The sequence below is a fragment of the Amblyomma maculatum genome, chromosome 1 (assembly GCF_055883805.1).
Source record: "Amblyomma maculatum isolate TAMU_Amacu chromosome 1, ASM5588380v1, whole genome shotgun sequence".
NCBI lineage: Eukaryota > Metazoa > Arthropoda > Arachnida > Ixodida > Ixodidae > Amblyomma > Amblyomma maculatum.
Genome location: NC_139344.1, coordinates 200,063,339 through 200,090,464, shown reverse-complemented (window position 1 = coordinate 200,090,464; position 27,126 = coordinate 200,063,339). Strand labels below are relative to the sequence as shown.

Sequence of the window (27,126 nt, the reverse complement as noted above, 5' to 3'; positions counted from 1 at the left end):
GTAGAACAGGTGCTTGTGCATTACAGCTTGGACAGATAATTAAACTATAACGACGAAAAAAAATGACAGAACTAATAGACCCTTCTTATCAACAGGTTTACAGTAGCGCCGGGCTGCCGGTAGTGTTCTTTCCCTAGGGACGAAGGTTATGAACTAAAAGGTGTGCGCTAGAGCAGTGCTATCTGTGCAGGTCTTTATTTCAGTCGGTCTTTATCGGAATCTCGCATGCCCGGTATAGCCTCAATAGCAGGCACCGCTTGCTGCACCGTCCCGCCAGCTCTGCTGCGCTGCCGTCATGCACAGTCGTCAGTTGCCGCGGTAGCCATTCACGCGTGGTGTGTTGTGCTGTACGACATCCCTACTACAACCCATGGACCAAGGCGTTATCCAGACACTCAAGCACCTCTATCGGTCACGCTTGCTCAGTCACATGATGTTATGCGTAGACAGCGGCAAAACCTACAGTGTTGACTTGCCTGCACTCGGCATGCTTTCCAATGCATGGAAGGCAGTGATCGAGGAGACACTGCGGAATTGCTTCCGCACGGGAGTTTCACAATCAGAGATGAAGTGCCGCCGTCATCCGATGATAACGCCAGTGAATCCCATCAGCCGTCTTCATGTGCTGACCTCATCGAGCACTTGCGTGCTGCAGGAGGCGTTCCCCATGGAAGTGACGCTGGAGCAGTTTGCTAACGCTTACAGCGAGCTATGCTCTGAACTTACTGACAACGAAATTGTTCGCCAGGTGCTGGAAAGTGATCACTTGAGCTCTGACAGTGAGGAGCCAGAGGCTGTGCTGCCAACTAGCAGTGAACTAACCCAAGCTCTGATGGTGCTTTCGGCGGTGTACAGCGAGAACATCACTCTTGCCGACGTGCGAGCCAACTTACTTGTATGGCAATGTAGCACCCTGCAGAGGCATAATGACAATTTTTCAAGCTACTCGCTAAATAAAGTGACTTTTTTTGCGTGAATTCGTTTTTTCGGACTGCCTGATTTTCCGGGCGCTATCTCGGCCCCTTAAGGGTCCGAAAAATCGGTCGGCGACTGTATTCCAAATAATATTTAGTGAAATGGAAAAATTTTGCACGGCATGGACAACTGCCTCATTAAAACAGTGTTTCTGGCTGCATTCGTTTATTCGACTGATTTGACAGCGCACATTATTTTCATTCCTGCACACACAGTTTCTTTCATACAGTCCCGGCTATGCGAGCCGGCATGAAGTGTGAACAGCAGATCGAACGCACGGCAGAAGACCCAGTTCAGGCCATCTGGATGCTGTCATCTTAGATAAGTGCGAGAGAGTATCCGGTTACCAGTAGTTCTTCTTTTGGCATTTGATACCTCGCTTTGCCACTGGAGCTCCACTTTCATGCTTTCCGCCGATCGCATCTGGCACAGTAGTTTCACATGCGGCAGTGGCTGCCGCCCGCACTGGTGGAGCGGGCGCTCAAAGCTCCTTGATAGTGCTCTCATCTTGCTTCCTTCACTCCTGTGTTATTGGCGTCTGGTTGCAGTGCGAACAAAGGACGGATAGAATAGTGAAGCTCCAGTGCACATGTGTTGAACAGCTACCCGAGAGGTACTACTGCTTCGAACTCTGTCAGTTCCAAGACGCGAAAATGAGCTCTCACTGCATGGCCTCTTAAACAAACGTCTAGTGTGAGCATACCCCCGCACTCATGGCTGCTCCAGTGACCAAATCATCTCAAAATTAGCGTCCTCAGTTCCATCAATATTTTTTCTGTAGTGTTGAGTATTTTTTAAGAACCTGAAATTCAATCCTGCTTGTATTTTCTACGCTTAGAGGGCAAGAAGTCAGATCTACAACAATTGCAAATTCTTGCGTAAGGGTCTTATTGGACTGGCCATAATTACTAGTGCATTAATATTATGCAATATGTTTTCAATAATATTGAAAGCTGAAGTGAAGGAGAATACCTAGACAATGTTTAAAAAATACAAAAAATTGTGTCTTTTTTTAATTATCTTGAGAAAGTTTCATTGTTATGGTGACGGTGATTGTGAAAAACGTCTGTGTGCTGCCCGGTGCTACAGCACATCAGAAACACTGCCATAGAAAACTGATTCCAAATCATTCACTGCTGTGTCTGTCGCAGATAATTTGCAACATGGAGACAAAAAATGACTAGATGCAATACGTATTGTTACGGGTGGAGAACAATGAGAACGGAGTGGCGCGCACGTTTGTGGAAGGAGAAGAGAAGTGCATCGAATGCTAGGCCCTCATTGCCTGGCTTCTGGCTGTCTCTTAATGTATATATCTTCAATCCTCCTTTGTAAATATATTTCTGCCTGTTACAATTGTATGCCAAAATCTAAAAATGGTGGTTAATTCACAAATGCTGTAGAATCTTCAGATCTGCGTGGTACCTATGCCTTGCTCGAGGGCCTTATTGAAGTGGCCGTAATTACTAGTGCAACATAATTATGCAACATGTTTTTAATGGTTTTGAAAGCTGATGTAGAGGAGAATAGATGGACAAAGTTTAAAAAATATAAAAAATGGGGTTTTTCTTTAATTGTTCTTAGAAGTTTTCATTGTTTGTGGTTTTCTTGAAATTAGCACGATCATATATCTCTACTGAAATGTTATATAAATATAAGCTTTAGCTGTTGATAGATAACTATGCCGAAGAATATAGCGTGGAATTATTGTTGTGCTGCCATAAGCCGTTTTTGAAATAAAGGCCTGCAAAGTAGGTAAAATTTTCTTTCCTGGCCCTATTTTCAGAAATTTTATAGAAACGTCTACACTACACAGGAAAGTGAAAATAACTGAATACAAATAGAAACATGGATATATTTAGTCAGACCATTTTCAGCTACCTAACATTAACATACTTTGTGTAATTCATGACCAAAGTTGGCCAAAACAGCAAGGAAGATAAGCGCAGCACTCACAGTCTTCGTCATTATTAATTCTTTGTGGCTTGAAAAAAATAATTGACAGCGAAACCATTTAGAGATATCTTCTTTCCAGTCATCAGGCAACAATATACAAAAATTTGAAATATAAAAGGTTGACCGACCATCCTTTGTTCAATCTCACGTGGAAACACCCAGCTTTGTTTATTTTTTTGAGAAGACTGCTTTTTGATAAGTTACTGCTGTGGGTTTGCTCCTCTTTAGAGATGTTGCTGGTTGTGAAGAAGCAAAAGTGGAGATTATGGAGTTTGTCAACTTTTTGAAGAATCCTCAGCAATATATTGAGCTTGGTGCCAAGATTCCCAAGGTACTGTAGGTTTGTACTTCTGACCTTTCTATAGCAATGCTATTTGTCATCTCACCGCCTGCAGTAACGCCTTCGGCCGCTGCAGGACTCTGTAATAAAAAAAACGTGCCAATAAGCGAAATTTCAGCATATAACGCCTTCGGGCGCTGCAGGACTCTGTAATAATAAAAAAAAAATGTGCCAATAAGCAAAATTTTAGCATTTTGTCCTGTGTAGAAATAGTGTGTTATACCTCTGGTATTCATTGCTGCCATGCTTGGCTTGCATGCGTTGTGTGCTTTTTGATATTCAGGGTTGTGTCTTACAGCATATTTAATGTTAAAAATTACTGAAGTAAGCCCTAGCTAAAAATGCTTAAAACAAGGCTGTGGGCATCTACATGAGGGAAAAACCATGGCTTGTTGTGTGAATGCCTTTGTTTAACTGTTCCATTACCAGGGGGAAAATGGCTTTTCTTAATAGGTTTCTTGCAGACTTTTTTGCTGCAAGTTATATGAGAGATAAGAATAGGTAAAATACATTCCAGTAATGGAACTAGAATGCACATTCAAAAAAAATTTCTTTTAACACATATGCTCTGTGCAAATATTTAAAAGAAAATCTGGGAAGCACGAAATTAGTTGTATGTGAATAAAAAATTTCAATTTACTAGATAACAATGTTTGAAGAAAATTAGTAAAATAAATTCTAGAACATACAAAATATTTGAAATCTTTCTTGAAACTTGCGAGCTTAATCTTAAAATTATAACAGAAATGCGTTTTGAGGCAGAAATTTTTTCCTCTACTACCTGAAAAAAGCTAATTTCAGCCTTTGATTTGAAATAAATTTTACTCTCCAGGATTAAAGTAAAATTATTTTTTTTTACTTAGGTTTGATAACAGTACTTTAAACCATTCTTTGTTTCAGCTAAAATCGCATTTTAGAACGCTGGAAAAAAATTACAAAAACAAAAGCCGCCTTAACATTTGTGATGCTCTTGATATGAAAATTCTCCTGCTCCGTGTGCACGTGCGGCCGTGCCTGGCACGCGCTCCCACGTGGGCAGGCTGCGCAGGCTCCACAGACGCTACACGTAGGTTTTGCCGCTTCTCTCCGCTCTGTCATGAACCGAGCGCTGTTGTCGCAGAGCGAACTCCAGCTTGGGTTCCCAATTGGGATCAAAACCCGAAGATGCAACATCGTCTTCTGAGCTGCTGCTGTTGATAGCATCCAGCAGCAACAAATTGGGCTTAAACAGTTTTTTTTTTTTTTTGCTAGTGAGCACTGTTCCCGAGGTCGATGTCATGTTTGGAGTGTTCCATGCTGCAACCTGGATCTCAAGGGTGTTTGAAAAATAGCCTCCATGCGACCAAAAATAAAAAACTATGCCGGAAACAAAAATATAGTGTCTGAAGTACAAACCAGATAGTGCAGCAAGTCTGTTCGGTGTAAGGCTCCTCATTTTTTTAAAGGTAGTGACAACTACACGAGCGCCTCTTCGAGGGCTCCACGGGGCAGCAGTAACAGATGGCGCACCGCTCTTTTTCATGCATACTGCGTATTCATGAAGCGGCACTCGGTGCACACATAAACCGATTAATTCAGCAGATTTGTATCCTATGCTGCTCAAGAAACTTCAAAAAACAGGGACAGTAAGTTACACATGCCTGCGCCACATAAACATCGAAATAAAATGCTTGCGTTAAAGGCCCACTGTCCACCCTCCGGTCGAAAATATTTTGTTCCCCGGTGACTATGAGACTTCGCCCCTAGAACGCAAGGCCGCAAAATATTTTTGAAAAGATTAACTAATAACGCAGTTACAGCCACCGCAATCACCCGATTCTGTCATGCTTCTCTCCTTCCGTTCCCTTGCAAAGGTTTTTCACTCTCCTGCCCGAGGTCGTTTAGCCTCCGCAAGACAAATTCCCCTTCCTCCTCCGCTTTTGGCGAGGGGGTGGGGCATGGCACTCCGCAAGCGCGAAAAAAAAAAAGAAAAAACATGGGCGAGGGAGCGCGCGCCGCTGGATTCAGTCTGGCCATGGCAAGGGAAAAGCGCGCAGCGAGCTGTAGACAGCCATCCTTCTCCCGTCAGTCAGTGAGACGGACCAATGGACGTCGTTCGCGGGGAGTACGTCATTACTGTGGCTCGACGGGCCAGCGCAGGAAACGGGGAAGCTGGCTTCCCGAAGGAAAGCATGAGAGAGCTTTGATTTGCATTTTCGTTGCTTTGCGGCGCGCGTGTCACTGTAGCATTTTGCACAGACTATCTCCGGTACCTGGTCGAAACACTGGGCTCCTTCGCCTAAAAGGTCCTTCCCTGGACTGTGGCCCTTTAAACGAGTTAACTCATTCTTCTGAACCATTCACCTCAGTACAGCGGCTAGGAAATTGTTTATTGATTGTGCTTTGAAATTAATAGTAAACAAATAGAAACTATATTTCAGTAAAGTTATTGGGTTAGTTTCCTAAATAAAAAATAAGTAGATTTCGAGTGTTCTTCAAATTTTTGAGACGTCGTTGCGCACAGAGCTCTAATGCAATGGGCGTCATTGCATTTGTAACCGTTTGGCAGTACTTCGTTTTACACTTTTTTGGCTCTAGTTTATTTCGTTAACACAGTATTCCTATAGCTTTATTTTGGTAGAAAAAGCCGGTTTCTCTGCAACTGTGGATTACGAACCCATGCATACCTTCCAAGAACTAAAAAAAAAATAACAAATTCCGTATGAGGCATCAACAAAGCCAATGAATTATGTTTCCTCACTTTTCTATGCATTATTTGCTTTATATTTTTTGTTTTCTTATAGCCCACCGGGCGATATCACCAATAAGCTCGGATGGTGCTTCTTGAAATTAGATGCGTCCCTGTGTGCGCATTCAGCTTAACGCGTTGTTTGCATTCGAATGATACATTAGGGTTTCATGCACAGAGATGCTTTTTTTTTCTTTTTTCATTTATTTATGGTTTATTTTTATTTTTTTTCCAGACACTGATACTTAGCATAAGCAAACATTGGCTCTCCATTCTGAGCATTTTGATATATTTGTACCTTATCCAATGTTTTCTTTTTCAGTTATATCGATTAACTGATAATCGCACTCACTTATTTTTCATAATAAGCATCATCAAGCATTGGCTTTTTATTCTGAGAATTTTGACACCTTTTATTGCACCTTTTGAATTTTATTATTATTTTATTTGATTAATAACACTCAAAATTTTCTTGATTAGCATCACCCAGTATTGGATTTTCATTCTGAACTTTCTGACACCTTTGAAGCTCACTTTTCCATTTTTTTCAATTATTTCGATGAATTTATCAATTGGACACTGGAAATCTTAACCATTTGACGGTTTTTGCTGTACGGGTACTGCAGCCGTATTCCACCCCGCGGCGTTTTTGCCATACGGGTATTGCGCTAAACGCCGTAGCGTTTAAAAAAAAATTACTCTGGGGGCGAGGTTTTTTTTTTTTTTTTTTCTGAATATTCGACAGTCAAAGGGTTAATTAACATCATCAGGCATTGGCATTTCGTTCTGACACCTTTGAAGCCCCCTTTTCTTCATTAAAAATTTTTTTTTTTTCATTTCATCCGTCATTCATTTCTTTACCTCGACATTGCGTACCACACAACCAACCAACATCACTAGAGCCACAAATTGTCATAAGATTTTTCTTACGCAGTCCTCAATTATTTCCGAGACGTAGTGCCGACAACAACTACTACTACGATGCCGACAGCTTTTCGGCTGAATATGATATCACTTAATAAAGGGTGCCTACTAGCATCCATGAGGTGCCAATATTACAAAATTTGTTGCTGCTATCATCATTGCGAGGAATAGAATAGAACTTTTTCCCATCTTCCGCACGGTTCCGGCAGCCGAAGGCACAGCAGTCGGACATAGCCGCATGTCACGTGTATGCTGCAGAATTTGAGTTCAGACACGTACTTCTTCCGTCCGCTTAGGCATCAAGTACTGCATATACATTCCTAAATCTGCAGTTGAGGCATCTGAAGTACTTTTTGCTTGCCTAATCAGCCAATATGACGCTCGCAAGTGCAGACCGCCGTGCATTTCAGTGGCACAAAGAGCACTGCTGGACCCTTTGGCCGGAGCTTGGTGGTGAAGAAGTCACATGCTGCTAACCGTCCTATCGCAGGGAGGCGCAGCTAGATCAAGACCTTTCGCTACCTTTGAAAAAATAGAGGAGCCTTAGTTTGGTGCTGATGGCGCGAATTTTAAAATTTTTGATCATCGGTGATCGAATCACAGTGGCAGGGTAACAAAAGAGGAGGAAATTTGACAGTTTGATTTTGAGGCTCACATTTTTACTTTTGCTGCCGTCATGTTGATGCTGTGATGGTTTAGAAAATGTGCTTCTTTATATGATTACTATGTGCTGTCTTTGCCAAAGTATCCAGGCTGCATGGTTTGCTTCACACTCATATACAGTTGCCGACTGTCTTTTTGGACTCGGTGGGACCCGGGAAATGGTCCGAATAATCAATCAGTCCAAAAAGTCAGTGAAATTTTAAAAAATCACTTTTCAGCAAAAAATCGGCTTTACAAATCACAAACTTTGCCGCCCCTTATGTTTCGTTTACATGCCGATAATAGGGAGTATAGTCATTATAGCATAGCGCAATCTGCGATTGTGATCTACTTCCGTGCACCGCTCATGCGTACACACTAGTACGATCCAATATAACGGGTGCGGCCGCCAGTGCGTGCATGCTGATTGGTGCTGATGTGACAGGTGTGCACGCCGCCGCGAAGCGTGGAACTTGCTCAAGGAAGTCATCGTGTGCGCTGTGGTGCCCTGCAGAAGTGGGTCGTGTTAAGCTGTAATCACTATAACCCTCCGGTTAGAATATTGCAGCCAGTCATGCGTTCATATCCATGCTACCTCGTGACATACAGTGACTCAACTGCAGGTCACGCTCATGCTGCGAATGAATGCATGCATCGTACGAAGCAGTAACATTGTTTTCGTGGGTAACGGCGGTAGTGAAGACAGGGAGATGGGAAAAAAGAGAGCAGAACAAGAGCCTCCATGAATGTACTGAACCCCCCTCTCTCTCCCCGATTTCCGCTTCCTCCCGCCCGCGTTCCATTTTCAGTCCGATTGCTCACATTTTTTTAGGCTACCGCGATGACAACGAGCGTTCCCTTATCGCCACTGCTTTTAAAGGTAATGAGAAACTACTGCCAAGCTAGTCCATCCAGATGACGCTGCTTAACCTAGCTTTCATGGCCACGCAAAACTAGTTGTTACTCTCATCTATGTCATACTGGGAAAAAAAAGAAAAAAAACACGATCTCCACAGTATCGCTGGTGCCAAGTTTGGTCCGAAAAATAAAAATTTTGGACTCCGTAGAGTCTCAAATATCGGTTGTGAAAATGTAGACGTTCCTGTTTGGTGTGTGTTGGTTCCTGAATAAAGTCCAAAATATTGTGCAAGTCCTAATTATTGGAGGTCGAAAAATCGATCGGTTTCTGTAGTAGATCCATGCTTCCCAGAAAATCAGAAGGACTTGGAAGGGGAGTATAAGTGCTTTACTATACATACAGTTTAGAAGGAAACCATGCAGCCTGGTTACTTTGGTAAAGACGGTAATAGACCTTATGCAAAATTGCTGTCATCTATCGGACCTTCAGCGAACCACGCTATGCGACGCCATGTTTAAAGGTTGAGTGTGTCGGCTGCTGCTGTCGCGTTAGCTGCGTCTGCTTTGTGCTGTGATTTCCGTGCCTTTGTTTGCATTCAAAGCAAAAAATGACGGAATAATAGACGATTGACTTGTCCACGCTGCCTGCATTCCAATTTTACTTCGCGAAGTGATACTGCACTGCCAAAACGTCTTGCGAACGGTGTTAACAGCGTAGCTACAAGTGGCAAAACCTTCGTTGTTGCTCTGGGGCATTCCTTGATAAGCTACTCAAATACGCGTCTATGAAAGTGCAAAACATATTGATATTGCTTCCGGGTGTAAAACATGTCTGCGATGTCATTATGCGTACACGAAGGAGCGTAATGTTTTTTCTTGTTTTTTTTTTTTGTTTGTTTGTTTTTTGTTAAATATAGGACTGATGCCTAATAAACACTGCGCTCTGATGGACCTTCACAGTTCCCAGCGAAGCGCGCGCACTACGGTTCCCATCCTCTGTCTGAACGTTTAGCAGCTGATGTATCTCGTTAGCGTGTAATCAACCATGTAGCAGATCCCATATTCTATATGTTACTGGCTAAAAACCCCAACCACGTGAATTTGCCGGCGAAACGGGACAGGTCAACGAAGTGCTTTCGTGCGCGTTGAGCCTCCTCAGATATGTAGCTCCTGTTGTCGTTACATCATGGTTCTATTTCGTGAAAATCAATATATAGCAGATACTGCTGCCTGCGAAGTCACATAGCAGAGGTCTGCCTTATACCTAGACACAATGTCAAGCTCCTTTGTGGACGCGTATTCGAGCAGTGCTTTGTGCAATGTGCAGTTCTTGCTGCAAAGTAAAGTCTCTCCTCTTCAATACCACGTTTTTTATTTTTTTTTCCCGTAATTCTTGACTGAATTTGGAATATTTCAATTGTTTTTCGTTGTCCATGTCAGGGATGAGCTCAGTAGTGAGAGGGGGGGGGGGGGGGACGAAGTTAATGGCTTTCTTTTCTTGTGAAGATATTGAATGCAAAAACTAATCGCACTGCTTCATCATGCAATATTCGACACTAGAGACATTCTTCACAAAATCGTTTTGCGAAAAAGTAGTGAATGTATGCGGGCTGTCGAATGTTAAATGGTGGTTTTCTTTCTATAGCTACCGAACATATTTTGCAAAGTCCGAATTTATGGGGCGTCCAGTCAGTTGACACCTGAAAGAACACAAATGTTTTCAGTGTGGAGCTGTGATGCATGGGATTTTTTTGTTTTGCCACATTGCAAAACAACAAACATTATTTTCCAGCTGCAATTTAGGGAAGGAGTAGAATGTACCAAGCAATAGGGAACCAAAGCTGGAGTTTGCTCCGCGACGCCAGCGCTCGGTTTCCAGCGGAGCGGAGAGGAACTACAAAACCTACGCGCATCCGTGCCCGCGCAGCGCGCGGCTGTCTGCGGAGTCTGCGCAGCCCGCTCGCTCGGGAGCGCGTGCTACAGGCAGCCGCACGTACACGCGGAGCGGGAGAAGGAGAGTGAGGACGCGGGGGAATGGTCGTGTGTCTGTGCGAGCAAAGCCGGCGCTCTTTGCCAGTGGTGTTTCTTATTTTTGATTTTTTCTGTGCCCCGGCTGACATAGAGGCTGGCTGGAGGCACGCTTTTTATCGGTGCTTTCGAAAGTGAGAAATTATGACTAATTGATCGCCGCGGACATTGTTTTCAAAGAGCGCTTCTTGGCAGGCTCAGACAAAAAAAAAAAAACAACAACATGAACGCGAATTCGGTACTCGAAGGCAGAGGCAAGCGACAGGTATTTTGAAGGACTTGAGGCGGCACCTCGTGATGTCACTTCCATGTTGCTCAGAGAATGAAGGGTCCAGCCTTCTCGTTGAGAATTGATACGCGTGTACAAAGCGACGAATGCTCCGGGCGCTGGTTGGGGAGCTTCCTTTCCATTTGTGACTGCTCACTTGAAAGGGGCCTATTAAACTCTTTGGGGACAGACGTTTTAGGCGATGCTGCCGGCGCCGTGGTGCCTGTTTTCGGCGCGTTTAGGACGCGTTCCCTACAAAGGCACAAAGCATGCCGCCTTGTATACCCTTTGGTTCCTGCTGACAGCGGTCAGGGGGAGTTCGCTGCTGTGGCGCTGCCATCCGAAATCAATGACTTATCTACTTTTAACGATGAGAGGTTTCTTAACGACCTGGATCACTGACGAGAAGCCGAGGCATGCCATTTTTTCGGCAGTTTCCTCTCTCCGCGAGACGAAGAACGAGCAAATGCCTGATGACTTTTCATGCAGGCGGGGACATCTCTCCAAGTAAACCTTTGTCTTCTTAATTCCACAGCTACGCTGTGCAATCTCTAGTTCAGTTATCTCTAGCGAATGCGCAGTTTTGAGCTCCCGAAGCAGGATCGCGTATGAGGATAGAACGATTGACGTATGTGTTTTCCCTTTATAAGCGCCGAGTGATGGCATTAATGACATATATCTGTTTCTTGAGGCCGACTTGGTTCCGCGATGGCTGCTGCAACACTGCCAGTTACAAACAGAGGTGCGACATACCTAAAAAGAAAACCGACAACCATCGTTTCAACACGAAAGGGAGAAGAGAGAAAAACACTTTCACGAGTTTTGCGAAAAAGCGCGCCGTCACTTTTTCATTCCAGTTTTTTTTTTCTTGCCCCCTTTGTTAGAGCGCGACGGCGGCCACAATGCGGCCGGAGGAAGAGAGAAACAACCGAGCGCGCGCGCGCAAACACGTGCTGGAAAGCAGCGCGGAGCAGACGACAGCATGCTTTTCTATGAGGCGGGGAGCAGACGACGCGGCCGGGCTGCGCGTAGATTTTGACGTGGTCTCCATGGAGGGCGCTGACGCACAGAGCGGCGCAGCGCCCCCTGGCCCAGGTTTTCTCCCCTATGGGCATACTGAACATGTGATGCATACATGAGGGCTGGGAAGTTTTAGACAAAATAAATTTGGAAGACATGTGTGCGCTCATTCTTGCTTCTACTGCGATAGCTGCAGTAGCAAACCTCACTGCTAAGCGCGGTAAGGCTCGCTACAAACGATATTGCTTTGTGGGTAGTTTAAAATGATTGACAGTTTCAATCCCTACCTCATTACAATGTTTTCATCACGCGCCGTGAAGGTTAAACGAAGAAACTGCATTATTCAGTGATATAGATGGGAGAAAAGAAAACTGGCATGGTCCAAATTAAGGCGTAACTCCTTTTCAATGCACCTCACACAACTCGCAGAAAAAAAATCTCGCACCAATAAAAAAAAAGCAAACAGCGCGGTAATCGCCATCACTCTAGCAACAACATTCATGCGAACTCGTGGTAGACGAGAGCAGCTAAACAGTAGGGGCAGTTGCTGCCACGTATATACTCTGAGTCATTTCTTTTGCAAGTCGTGTTCTGGAGACGCATTTCAGCAACTGAAGCCTAGACGTAGTCTACTATATTCAATTCATCGATGAATCGAATGCATAAAGACGTTAGAATATCGCGCTGGAATTTAAGAGAGCAGTCTGGCGCCTTTGAAATGCCGAAACCTGTTCTGTCTGGATACCTGGACGTATACATACGGGCGAAATCTGTTCACAGCTTGTATGCATGAAACCTTAAAAGCTGAGATCAATTAGCGCAACAAGGAAATCGGGAACAACACATTTGCACATCTTTTATGCGAAAAGGCGATGCACGGTCCGTCTACAGGCAAATTTAACACACTGTGGGCGATATATTTCGTCTGCCTTAGCACCGGGTACTGATTTTGCAATCTTCCAATGCACGCTAAATAAGATATTTTACAATTCAGATACGCCATCGATCAAAAGTGCGCCTAGCGCGACAACCACGCGCGAGCAGATTAACACAAGCCTCAAAAAAAAAAAAAAAAGCTCAAGGGATGTAACTTGCTGCTTCTTTTCTTCTACACCCTTATTTTAATTTTGTATACAAGGGGCACAACAGTATGTTGATATTATCGGCAACAACGAGCATTAATGCAGCCGGCTGTGCAATTCCTTATGCCGCTTGCCGCTCTTCAATGCAGCTACCCTTGAACATGGCGGAAACGCGCACGGCTGATATATGGCAGCAATTTTGCATAAGGTCTATTTCTGTAGCTACCAGCTTGCTGTGGTGGTACTGTGGTTCTCAAATAAGAAAATGAGGGTCTACAGACTCACTGTATGCTGTGGAGAGATTTCTAGGCCCCTGAAGCATTTTTTCTTGAATGGTGGGGCATATATTTATTCAGATCCAGTGTATGAATCGATTCATGTCTTTGTTTTATGGTCGATTTCTTTAGAACATCAGCATTGCAGTGTGATGACATAATTCACATATGAAGAGAAATGAATACCTTGGATAATTGTGTGACCTTTGTAGCTGAGAACCATTTGTTAGTGAAAGATAACATTTTGTTATGCTTCAGGGAGCCATTTTGACCGGACCCCCTGGCACAGGCAAGACCTTGCTTGCCAAAGCAACCGCTGGTGAAGCTAATGTCCCATTCATAACAGTCTCTGGATCAGAGTTCCTTGAGATGTTTGTTGGTGTTGGCCCATCTCGTGTGAGTAGCAAGTCATTTATATCTATGTCATATATTCGAGAGACTTTATTAATGCGTTAGCATTAGCATTCTTATCATGCTAAAACTCTGTTGCCATGAGATAGGAAATTCCATGACTGGTTGAGGCAGTGATGGACGTTGTAGAGATTATGTGATCATTAAGGACTAGTCACAGAGCACCACCCACGGGAAATCAGGTTCAAAAAATGACCCCTGATTTCCTGATTCATTGAAGCAGTGATGCTGTCATAGAAGTCACGTGATGATTAATGACCAGCCATAGCTCACCACCACCCACAGAAGTCAGATTCAGAAATGATTCCTTGCTGCACCCAAACAATTTAAGCATTTTATCTCGCCTATCATGGGTGTCAGGTGATATGCCGTATTTACTCGCGTATAACCTGCACCAAAATTTGAAAAAATGCGTTTAAAAAGTGAGGATGTGGGTTATCCGCATTTTTTTCCGGGGAGATGGGGGGGGGCGCTGCGCGGCTGTGTGCGGGCTTCCCTGTATAGTCCGCCATCTTCATTATCATGGGCACTTGTCAAGTCTATAAGGAGACAACAAAAGGAATAGCAAAATCCACATCCATAACATAGTTTGTTTATTCTCCACGCCATTGGTCACGCTTTGTTCAGCCATGGTTCAGCCAGTGGTTGTTGGGCCTTTTGTTAGGTGCTGTTTCAACAGCCAGTTTGCACTTTTAGCCTGTTTTGTTTTGGTGCCATGAGTGTGACTCGGCGGCAATATTCTACAGCGAAAGAGAAGCTAAAGATTATAGCCATTGTCGAAGAAATCGGCAACAGAGCTGTAGCAAAACAACATGACGCCGACGAGTTGTGCATTCGGGACTCGTGGAATAAAAAAAAGTGTCTTGAAACAAGAACCGGGACAGGCGAGCGTTTTGTGATATGAAGACTGGCTTTACCCCCACCTCGAGACGCAGCTTGCCTAGTTCATTGAGGAGCAAAAGAGTCGTGGCCACGCTGTTTCGGCATAGATGGTTCAAATGGAAGCCCTGAAGCTGTCCCAGGAAATGAACATTCCACGCGAGTTTTGTGCAAGCTATGGATGGCTTCAGCACTTTATGACACAACATGGATTTTCGATGCGACGGTGAACAACAATTTGCCAGCGGCTTCTTGGTGCTTACGAGGAAAAATTGTTGAGCTTTCAACGATGTGTCATCAGACTTCGGAAGGAGCACAACTATTTGCTGTCTTGAGTAGGAAATGCCAATCAGATCCCAGTGTACTTTGAAATGTCGATGGACTTGACTATGGAAAAAAAAGGATTCCAAATCAGTCAGCGTGCTGACCGATGGAAATGCCAAGCTGCGCTGCACAGTGATGCTACATGCTTTGGCTGACAGGGCGAAGATTCGACCATATGTAATATTTAAGTGCAAGATGATACCCAGCACACCACTGCCTCCAGGAATCATCGTGCGTTTGGAAGAAAATTCCTGAATGAATGGTGGCCTAGTCGGTGACTGGATCCAATTAATCTTGGAACAAAGACCAGGTGCCTTGCTGGCATGCCGTTCAATTCTCGTGAGATTCCTTCTGAGACCTCTGCACTGATGCGGTGAAGGCTCGCTTCGCTGAGACCAGCACCAACCTCATTGTGATACCTGGCAGTATGGCGTCTATACTAAAGCCACTCAACATGTGCCTGAACAAGCTGAAGGCATATGTGATGCAGCTACTATATGACTGGTGGATGGCAGACTGCCTTTACGCCCTCCCACTGACGGGACGCATGCAAAGGCCCAATATTCTGCTCTGCCAGTGGATCGTGAGCATGTAGAAAGCAATACCGGCTGACTTGGTGCGTAAGAGCTTCAAAAAATGGCTTGGATGGTTCCGAGGACGACTACGTCTTTAAGCCTCGGATAGTAGCAATGAGAGCAGCAGCGATTGAGAATCGGATAACCAGTGATGTAGTGGTCGTTTGTATTTGAATAAATCTTCTGAAAACCAAATGATCATTGAGTGCGCAGTTGTATCCTTCTAGGACTCTTTTTTTTTTTTTTTTTTCCAGATAAACCTGCAAATTTTAAGTGAGGACTTTTTTTTTTTTTTTGCAGAGTTTAAAGTTGAAGGTGCAGGTTGTATGCAGGGGTGGGTTATACGTGAGCAAATACGGTACTTACAAATGCAGCGCAAAAACTGATTTAAACATTCAAACGAAATGCACCTCAGAACTAATGCTATCGCATTCCCTCTGCTTGTCACAGGTTGTTCACTGTTTGTGTGATGGCACTTCCTCACAAGGTTTACAGCATATTTATGGTAGTTTTTTTTTTTCTTTCACAAAATATAATTCAGAAATTCTTTCCGGTTCCTTAAGTCTGACTTAATGAGGTTTTACTACCCTTCATATGAATGTCAGTTGGCAGTCGTGTGCCAATTATAGCCTTCATTTTACAGTTAAACCATGGTGATATGAATTTCGAGGTGACATGAATTTGTAAAATTCCCGGGCTGGAGTGCATTGTGTACATTGTGCAAAATTTCGGATGTTCCGAACATCCTCCTGGAGCACTATGGATGATGCATATGTGTGAACCGCGACTGCAGCGTTGAACACTATGCACTGCCCGCACATCGCTAACTCCGCGATTGCTAGCTGTCCTATGCACACTGCAACTAGTTTGTGTCGGCACATAGCTTGCATGTCGCCGTCGTTGCAATCGCCTGTTGTGCTTTACCCATTGTTTGAAGTTTGTGGGGGTGCATGCTGTGGGCGCTCACAGGGAGCAGTTTGCAGTGGGGCACAGAGATTGCTGGTGACGCGGTCTCCTGTCGTGCTGTATGCGTCTCGAGTAGGTAGTTCGTGCAGGCACGCGGCCCTCACATCACCGATGTCATGATCATCTCGTGCGGTGCCCGCTGCGAGTAGCAAGCTGTGGCCATGCAGCCATAAATAAATCTCCTCAACCGTAAACAGACTTTGTGTGAATGCCTTCCCCATGCTTTTGCATACTAACTCTTATTTGTTTTAATGATAAAAATTTTTGGATGGTGCAAACTTTTTCGTGACCCTATGAGATTTGTATCGCTGAGGTTTTAATGTATTACTCATTTTTATGACTACATTACAGGTTGTATACTGCTATGCTCTTAATGCAGGAGCGTTACGGAGCTTGTTGCACTGAATACCCGGCATATTCGGCGGTGGCATTCGTTAGAAATGATACTTCAAATAGCAATAATTTTATAAAATAAAATGGTGCAGTGTCTGGTGGTGGGGATCGAACCCAGGCCCTTGGTGTGCCATACACATAGAGCCTATTACAGGGGCCTTGTGAATGCATTGTGGTGTGTGTGTATCATAGTAGCATATATACGAGTACTGCAGTGCCGTAGTACAGTTAAACCTCTATGTAACGAACCTCCATGTAGTGAATTCCTCAATATTACGAAGCTTTTCAATTCCCCAACGCCACCCACATTGAAGTGCATGTATTTGAAAACTCCATATAACGAACATGTTGCGGCGGTTGACCTTGATGTAACGAACTCGCGGCGCCGTCTGTCTCTTAGCTAGTGCCGAGCCACTGAAAATTTGGCACAGCCCTGCAAGTTTCAGGACGATAAAACACGTAACTGAAATGAGAGGAACGCCTACTATAGCAACGAGTGACCGCAGTTGATACAACGCGCCGTGTTTCAGTGCCGATGCTGCATCTCCGCGGCAGACGCAGCACTCTCTGCTGCTTTCGCTGTCAAAACATGGCACTACAATAGTTCATACTTAAAAGTAGCCAAAAGTAATAAAAAAGACATGGGCGAGCAGCGCACGTCCATCGTTGCCACGTATTTGCTCGCGGGCTCCTGCGCGTCGGTAGCGGGAACAGCAGAGCACGATGGCAACGCGAGGTAGTGTCGGTTCCTTGCGCAACAGTGGTGGGCACGCGCGCGGCGGCAGCGGCGCCATTACGCGCCCTCTCCCCCAGACTGATTCCTCTTCCACCCCCACTTCCCCGCTCCATCGTAGACCCTTTGCACGAGCCACAGAGGAGGTGGAGGCTGCTGCTGCAGTCGCACCGTGCTGTCAGCGTGATCGTAAAACATTTTGTCGCTTCTGTAACTTCGAATAATTCTTATTTACTGTAAACACTTTCAAGGTGGTTTCCTTTACATCAATTCTTAATCTGGTTTTTGTTCTACATTGTCCTTTTGGGTCCTGACGCAAAAGCTGCATGTAACAAAAACCTGGATGTAATGAAAAATCGCGTACATTTTACATTTTCGTTACAACCAGGTTTAACTATATGTCATGTACTGTAACTCTTGTATGAGTACTGTAGAGAAGGCACTATCGCATTCCACTCTTAAGGTGAAACGTAAGCGACCTCCAAGTTTATAATTAGGCAGCATACGTTTCTATGCTTATCATGTTTCTGTGTGTGGTGCTGAGTTACTCTAATCTTGTTTCTTTCAGTTTCAAATACCATACACCTAATTAAAAAAGGAGGCGGAGGGAGGGGCAGCAACGTTTGCTTAGTTATTATTTTCTGAAATGTTATTTTACACTGAGCAGGTGTCTGATACTGTATTCAGAGAGATTTTTTCTTTATTGTCATTTTCAGTTCATATTCGAAAGTTTCTACACTACCCTAGTAATCCTGCAAACTAATGTGTTTTTTTTTCACTTGCAATTGATTTGTGCCATCTTGTCTACGCAGGCTATCAATGAACTCTTTCAAATTTGCAAGCTCTGTGTTGAAGTCCTGCCTTTTCCTTCTCTTGGTTTTGCTTCTTAGGTACGTGATATGTTCTCTATGGCTCGGAAGAATGCCCCTTGCATTCTGTTCATTGATGAGATTGATGCAGTTGGCCGCAAACGAGGTGGTCGAAGCTTTGGTGGCCATAGTGAACAAGAGAACACACTTAACCAACTACTAGTGGAAATGGACGGCAAGTTTTTACTTTACTTGCAGTGACAGTTGTCAGTGTTGTGTGCCCTTTCAACATGTATCATTAATCTAAGGTTAAAGGGTTTTCTTGTATTAATAATATAGTAAGTAAGGGCTGTTGCTGGTAGTAACTGCAAGATGAAACTTTTGGCTCAGTGCGTGTAATTCAGAACCATTTTTTTTTTGTTGGTGTTTTTTTTTTTTTTTAAGCTCCAAAGTCTATACTGTATGCTTTATTTATTGTAGCTTAATACTGCAGTCGCTCAAAGACTATGCAGCATTAGAATACTTTATAGGGTGGAACACCGATTATGTTCTTTATTTACGTGTGTAATGAACCCACCCCGCATTTTTGCTGGTAGAATTAGCATTTCTCAACTCCTGCGTCACGTTCAATCTGTACGTACTGTTGCCAGACGTTAAATCGTTTCTGGCGCTTTTTCACAGCCAGCTTGTTCACGCAACCCCCAAAACGTATTTTGCTAGGCTGTGAAGATCGAGGTTTTCTGTGAATGCTGTTCAGAAGAGAGCATGTGAGAAAATGAGAGTGCTGGGGGCTCGCAGTGGCATGCAGTTTTTGAGCCAAATCTTTCTCTATTGTTTTCCCCATACGCCATCTGTGCAGCCTTGAGTGGGCGGGAATTTCTCGATAAACCATGTTGGAGGGAATGCCGAGAGGATTTCATGAATTCCAGTCAAACCTTGAGTAGAGGAGTATCTGTTTTCTCCACTCCACAGAGTGAATGTGGAGCATTGAATCGAGGCGCGGGACCTGGGTAGTGGAAGCTGCTTTTTAATGAAGTCAAAGTGCAAATAAAAAAAAAGAACTTGTATATTGAAATTTGTGTATAGATAGCCCTCAGAGGATGGAATCAATCCGAAGTCCTGAACTAAGTGTGCCTCAAAGCTCACTGCTGTTGCTTTGGCATTCTAAAATGCAAAAAGCCATTGCCCATTAACTAGGGCTTGGGTTTGGGAAAGAACTTCTTTGTTTACATGAGTTTATTGAGCATATGTTATTACTCCTATCATGCCAGTACTCTCAGCGCACTTTTATGTAGCACTATACAGCACTTGTGTCCTTTCTTTAGCTTACCGTAAAAATCCACGTATACTAATACTAAGTTTTTTCCAGAATTTACCTTGTCAGATTTCTGCCTCATATTATATGTGAACCCAAACAAATGTCATCCTAAATTCGCAGTTCCGACCTCGCTATTAATCAGCGCTATCAGCATCAGGCTTCCAGCGAGAGGATGTGCTATCTAGCGATGGCGACAGTAGTCTGTTTTGATGGTTTTGTTTTCACCCCGCTGACCCTGCGATTCTCGCGACCATGGTGCCCGCTTTGCACATGCGACTGGAAGGAGGTTGATCACGCCTCATACGGTGTAGAAGGATCACTCGGCATTTTGCACGGATCTCTCGCAGGCCTCTCCATGCTGGCCACGGCCTACAGCTGGATAGAGGATGCTTGACTAGCATTCACACGGATTGCCTCGGTAGCGCTTTCGAGAAATGCAGTATACTGAACGAGTTTAGAGGCGCCGAAAAATAGTTTCTACAGAAAAGTATCTTTAGCAAGGAACTCTTAACAGACGATACACATACAGGACGATGACAATCGCGAAAATCCCGAATTTTAGAACACTTTCTGGACGCACATGCTGTGCGCCTGCATGTGGTGCTAGACGCGAACAAGCGCGAGTGCAGTGCAGCAGTGGCCGGTAACTTAGTGTACTGCCGTCCCCCGTCTGAGCTGGAAGCAGCCTACTGGTTTTAGAACAGCCAGAGGACCATGTGGTTTCCGCAGTTGCCAGGGTGATTGTGAGCTGCTCTCCTCACGGTGTGTGAAATTCTTCTATTAAGCATGTTGGCACATGAAGGGAGTGAACTAGCACCGGTACATGAAAGTGCATGGACTATCCGATGCCGGATACAGGTTTGCATTGGACGCGAAAAATGTTTTGCTATTACGAAATAGCATCCCGTATTATATGCGGGTTCTTATTATACCTGGGACTTTACGGTATTTGCTAATGCATAGTTGTGGCTTTTATCTCAAATTTATGTCAGTGTAACTTGCACAGTGGTGCAACTATTATACATGTATTTTAGTTATCACTGCTAATTGCATGTCTATCTAATGCAGCTCATGCTTCACTCAATTTGCTGGCGTTGTATGAAGATTTTTTTTTTTTCTTTTGCCAGTTGTTACATTTGCTGGCCAAAGACCGGAAGGGACAGTAGCTGCTGTTTTTATGAGGTTTCTGATTTTGGAGCTGTGAATGACAGAATAAAGAATTCAGTGGAATCTCATTGATACGCTTCTCACGGATAGTAAAGATTGAAACAATTTATCCAAAAATTGTATTATCCAAAACCGGCACCAAATGGTTGCGAATGAAACATACCTGGCTTAGAAGTTACCTTTACCGAAACACTTTGATAAGACACGTCACTTTGTGCTGGAGCCCCGCCATGCTAGCTCAGTAGTTAAGGTGCTGACTGTTAAATCAAAGGGCACAGGATCAAATCTGCGGCGGCCGCTTTTTGATGGAGACGAAAAGCAAGGCACCAGTGAAGTTGAACTGCCTTCTGCCAACCAGGGGTTGAGATGAGAACTGGTTCTTTGCCCAGGTGCTCCTCCATCAGGGATGGATATCTTGGGCAAGACAGAAAGGTCTTGATGAACTGAACTTATGACGTTTATGTACAAACTTTTTTGCACGATATATTTATACAAGGTTGCACAAGTCACCATAAACACGAGAAATGGCTGGATCGTCTACCTGGGAGAGAATCCCACTTTCGACAGAGCCTAAGACCATGACCTGAGCCAGAACAACAAATTCTCTTTCTGCACCTTCTGTACCTTGTGTTTACACCTCGGTTACCCACCTTGGTTTCCCACCTTGGTTTCTAATCTGAGCCTTCCAATGACTGGGCATAAGCAGCGTGATTGGGCCAAGATTTACCCTCGCCCCGTACCAGGTGGCAGCTGCCAGCAGCACTGTTTTGCACAGAAAACAAAACACAGATAAACAAGTGACCCAGAAGGGGCCAGGGCTGCGCCTCGTTTTCCCAAGGATGGCTGCTGCTTGTGTCTCCGGGTGCCAGAACCGCCCCACTCAGTCTCGTGGTGCTTGGTCAGTCATCCCTTGAGAACTCCTGAAGGTGTACGCTCTCAACTTTTTTTCAGCCCTGATCAGTCTGGCCATCACTTAACGCTTGTCACGGCCGTCTGCCATAAGCACCTGCCTGAGCCGCTACATCTCGTGGTGGTTTTTTCTTTGCTACCTTCTCAATGGGGCATTCGATATGCAGTTCCAACACATTAGTGATTAGCGGATTCTAGCGTCGCTCAGTGCCTTCTCGTGTGCTACAGTCCTCACGCCTTTCTCCGAACGCAACCCAGAGTGGGCAGCCATTTTAGATGTGCTGAAAACTTGTACCTCCTTCCCATTCTGGGATTCGGGACGACCGACTCCCAACAATGCGTCGTTGCCTGTAGCGATGAGAGCCGAGCATACCTTTCTGCCACTTCCTACCTTGACCTCAGTGGTGGATTTCGCATTCTTTCGGACGGGAGCCTGAAGCTAGCCTTTACAGCGCCCATGTACTGTGCGATGTTGATGCACTTAAAGAGAACCCCAGGGGGTTAAAATTTTAAGAGTCCTCCTCTACGGCATCTCTTATAGCCTTTCAGACGTTGAGCCCTGTAAATAAAAGCAAATTTTATGGTGACTCATCAAGTTCATCAAGACCTTTCGGTCTTGACCAAAATGTCCATCCCTGATGAGCACCTGGGCAAAGCACCAGTAGTCATCAACCACTGGTTGGCAGAAGGCAGTTCAACTTACTGGTGCCTTGCTTTTCGTTGATCAAATTCTGAAAGCCAGCTTTTCTGAAACTTGTAGAAACAAGTCGCATTGCTGAGCGTCATACTTTTTACAAAGCCACAAAGAGCGTTTAAAACTTGGCGCACCGCCAACTTCGCCTAGAGCATCACCGTTGCAGGAACTCTCATAAAAACAAACATGTTATATGCTGTCAGCACACAGCACTTTAATGCTACCAAGGTGTGTGCTTTTGAAGTGAAATTCGGAACCACACAAGTTTTTCACACATTTTTGCGAATTGCACCATCTTATTAAATTCACGTGGAAATACAATCGTATTAGTCGTACAAAAGAGCATTACCTCTATAGAGCACAGTTGGCCAGGAACGAAAAAAATGAATTATACGAAAAAACGTGTTAAGCAGGCTCATATCAACAATATTTCACTGTATAGCCTTCTGAAGCACTGCAGCCTTTGTTGATTAGGTTAGTGTGGAATTTATTCATATGTTGTTTATTTCTGCTTGATGGTGTCTGTTAATGACAATGTTTTCGCATGTACTTTAGCTGTAGCAGTGCAGTTTTGTTGCATTGATTGTACAGGGAACTGGGGTGCAAGTTCTGCAATTCCAAGTTCTGGGGTGCAATTTGCTCAAGATCCTGTAAAGTGTACAGTGAGCTGATGCTGTTCGATACAAAATTTTGTAAAGAATTCATTCAGGCAACTGGGAAAATTGGTTCCTGCCGTCTCTTGCACTATTGTATTCCTAAGCATACAACAAAGGCAATGTAACTGTTTGCAGCCACTCGACGATGAGGTTGTTGAGTTTACATGTTTGTTTTCATTTCTGGAATAGGCTTCAACACAACTACGAATGTTGTTGTTTTGGCTGCAACAAACAGAGTGGACATTCTAGACCAGGCTCTGTTGAGGCCTGGTCGCTTTGACCGTCAAATCTTTGTCCCTGCACCAGACATCAAAGGGCGGTAAGGGATAGAATTGCTTCAAGAATATTGTAATTTTGCTTTGCGCATTATTAACTGAGTACTGATTAACCTTATCCCTTTTAGTGCCTCCATATTTAAAGTGCACTTAAAACCACTGAAAACACTCTTGGACAAGCTGGATCTCGCCCGGAAAATGGCAGCTCTAACTCCTGGCTTCACAGGTATAGTTTGCGATTATAATGGTTTACTTCGTGCTTTTGGAAATGCACCTTAGAGTATTGATTGGCCATTTTTATGTCTTTGCTGATGCAGGAGCTGATATTGCCAATGTCTGCAATGAAGCTGCCCTCATAGCGGCTCGTGATCTCAATGACAACATCACCATGAAACATTTTGAGCAGGCGATTGAACGAGTTGTTGCTGGTAAGGTATACTGAGATGACTGTATGTCTTCCACAAAACAAATTTTTGGGTTCTGGATATACTTCAGGTTTCTGTAGTTCACCCATGAAAAATGCTTTGTTATCAAGCATGCTCTTTCCTATATAATTGGCAGTACATGACATTACATTCTCATGCATTTTCTTGCGCTCATGACTGCAGTACTGCTTAGATTTGTGAAGTGTTTCTCTGGAAGTACATAGACTCCTGTTGAGATGAACTAGGAAAGGTGAGTTCTCAGATAAGACAAGCAATGTGAAACCTCTGGTTAGTTTACCGTATGGCATACAGTGAAGAAAATCTGCTTTTTGTGAATTATTTTGAGGGTCCTTCGGTTAAGATAAATGTGCAGAAACTGCGAACTGCAGCAACCTCTTGTAAAGACGTTCGCAGGGCTTCAGTGTCACACTGTCAAGGGAGATAAAATATGTAACATGGTTTCGCATAAGATGGCTTCTGCATACTGTCACAGGGGACTGTGGGGAAGCGGTTTAGTGGGAGCATGCTTATTGGGGGAGGGAGAAGCCTTTTTGCCGGTGTGGAATAGGCAAAGTACCACTGCGCGTATGCTGGCGGATCTCGGCATCACACTTACTTCTTGCGCTGTACGCTTTCTCCAGCAGAATATAAAGCATGCATGCACAAAAGCACTTCTTCATTGACTTGAGGCTTAAAACGCTAAGGACATATTTTAACTCCTGTGTGTGTTGCTTGTTGCACACAGAAAGGGGCATGTTGTGCCTGTTCATGGAGTATGTAATAGCTATGCTGTTGGATAAATGCGATAAAAAAGGCAATGGCTATCTTGTTGGGTGCCTTCCAAGCCCTTGGAGCAAGATGGAGCACAAAACTTGGGGGGGGGGGAGGGGGGGGAATATAGCAGCTGCTTTGGCATACAATAAGAATGATGAGGCAGTGGAAAACTTTGACTGCTTGTTTTAGTGTAATTCACTATGTAAATCTTTTTTGACTTAATATTGTTACTGATGCCAAGGAATAGTGCGTATTAACAAATGTGTGTTCCCTCTTCTCCCCCTTGGGCCAGTTTGGTCTGCAGTATTGTGTAAATAAATAAATAACAAATTAAAAAATGACCGGTCATGCTCTGCACAAGCAAGGTTCAAATGCACTAGCAAGCAGTTTGTGGAGGCAGTTTTTTTGACAGTGTCAAACTTCAGATGGTTGCCCAGGCCAAATCTGAGTATGGACATGTCAGAAGCATTGCTTGGATACCTCCATACCACATTTCAGCCAAGATTAAGTCAAGGTCAATTTTCTGGCCAGATTTGGGTTTGGTCATGTTAAGGCAGGCCAATGCATTGCCCAATTTTGACAAGCCCATGTCCCCATAGACATGTTTTGCTGCCGTGACAACATGCAATTTTTCTATCACCTCCATATCCTCATGTTCTTATCAATATCTATCACCACCTGAGCACTGATCCTGTCACTTTATAGACCAACTCCGATCTGTGACGTAAGCGCGATGCGGTGGCGCGTCTGTCGCCAGGCTGGACCGACTGGGGGTGAAAAGTAGGCTTAGCTCCCTTAGGAATACATGGAATCGAAATATTTCAAAGCAGTTTTCTAATTTCACAGGACAACAATGATGTTTTTATTCGGTACAGAGCAACTATAAACATCCTCGAACAGATCGTGAAAGTATGAAATCTCATTGCCGAAGCAAAGTAAACACCCCGAAATGTAAGGGGGTGCGAGTTGGGAGGGTGACACATAGAAACATATGGAAACACAACTTACCGCAACATTTTTCTCGGCTCAGCAGCGTTGAACCCTTCTCATTTTTTGGTGAATGCTTTGTACCACACCCTGACATCATGTTGCAAAGCACACTAAATTCCCTTGCAGGTACTGCAAGTCTAACGATTTGCGGGACCGTTCACAGCACGATAAACTGACCGCGCACAGTTGCATACGACCATGCACCACCGTCGCTGTCACTAGCAGACGCTCCAGAGCTGGAGGCGGCCGTGGTGGGTATCACCAGCTGCGCTGTCGTCTGCTACAATGCGCGAATCTCGTTTGGTCCGTATGTCATATGGCATTTGACAACTGCTTTTTAAATGTAATTCTGTCTAGGATTTATCACTTGAGCGACAGTAATATCAAGCTAATTTACCCCATGCGGCAGCATATCAGATTGTAAAGAAAACTGCGTGATTCGCTACATGAGCATTTTGGGGATGTCCGAATTCACAACATAGATTACTCAGGGAGTTTTAAAAGTAGACCGTCTCCGCAATGACACAGCATACTTCTTCAAAGCGCTGGTCAATGTTTAACGACCGGCCACCTCAATTCTGGGGCCCTGCGAAACGAGAAAAATGTTGCAGTAAGTTGTGTTTACATGTGTTTCTATCGGTCGCCCTCCCAACTCGCACCCTTGTACGTTTCGCGATGTTTTAAAAATACTTCGCCTAGGTAATGAGATTTCAAACTTTCACGATCTGTTCTAGGATGTTCACGGTTACCCTGCACCGAATAAGGACATCATAGGAGTCCCTTGAAATGAGAAAACTGCTTAGAAATATTTCGGTTTCATGCATTTCTATGGGCGCTAAACCTAATTTTCACCCCTAGTCGGCTGTGGCGCCGCGAGCGCCCCCTTTGTTTGTAAACACGGTGTTGGTCTATATATCACCTTCATATCATGTGATATCAACTTTCTATCACTCACCAACACACACAAACAAGGTTCACCTCTATCTTTCAAGTAACACGACATTGCCGTTGTTATGAGTTTTCGTACTCAATTCCCATGAAAAATTCCTGGGTTTGAAACTGCTTCGACGATGTTTGTAACGCATTAGCATGAAATGCCCCATTCTGCAGAAACTCTGGCTTTGTTGTGAGCAAAAAATCACAGGCACGGCTCTGGCAGGTGGTAGATGGCAGGTAACATGGTCAAGTATTTATTGGCCGGTGCGGTGTGCGACATTATGAGAGCACATGACATGGCAGGGGCTTTCATATCGTGCATCTCGTTTGAGATGGGAATTGAACCTTCCAGGATCCTTAAGCATTGAGTAAGACACGCTACCCCTTAGGCAATGCAGGCATGTCCATACAGCTTGGCTAAAGCAGGGCTTTATAGGTATCTATGTCAGGTGGTCTTTCAAATAATTGGGTAGCTTACAACTGTGTGTATGAATATATGTGAGATAATAGGGGCACAGATTAAGTGGTTAATGATTAAGCGAGTAGCAAAGCGTATGTATGCAATGTATGCAAATGAAGATCCTCAAGATGACCCACAGACTGGAACGCTATCACATGGAGCTTACACGCCTTTTCACCTTTTTCACCTGAAAATTTGCCAGCATAAATGCACCGAATGTACCATGCTTTCGCACGAGTTAACTGCTTTACCACGTTAAACTTCTAATTTTTTAAGTTCTTTTTGATAGTGTGACGGGTGTTCGGAAGTTTATTATAGTACCCTGTTGAGGAACCA

The 27,126-nt window shown here is 44.2% G+C and overlaps 1 protein-coding gene across 2 annotated transcripts in view; it reads left to right on the top strand.

The window, feature by feature from the left end:
- Positions 1 to 27,126, top strand: part of Afg3l2 (AFG3 like matrix AAA peptidase subunit 2) — a 76,130-nt gene that overhangs the window by 32,700 nt on the left and 16,304 nt on the right. For both annotated transcript variants that reach the window (XM_084590009.1, XM_084590008.1), the window contains exons 8-13: positions 3,160 to 3,262; positions 13,355 to 13,492; positions 18,268 to 18,421; positions 23,120 to 23,249; positions 23,334 to 23,431; positions 23,523 to 23,633. In XM_084590009.1, coding sequence (XP_084446135.1) covers positions 3,160 to 3,262; positions 13,355 to 13,492; positions 18,268 to 18,421; positions 23,120 to 23,249; positions 23,334 to 23,431; positions 23,523 to 23,633 — 734 coding nt within the window. The remainder of the gene's footprint in view (positions 1 to 3,159; positions 3,263 to 13,354; positions 13,493 to 18,267; positions 18,422 to 23,119; positions 23,250 to 23,333; positions 23,432 to 23,522; positions 23,634 to 27,126) is intronic.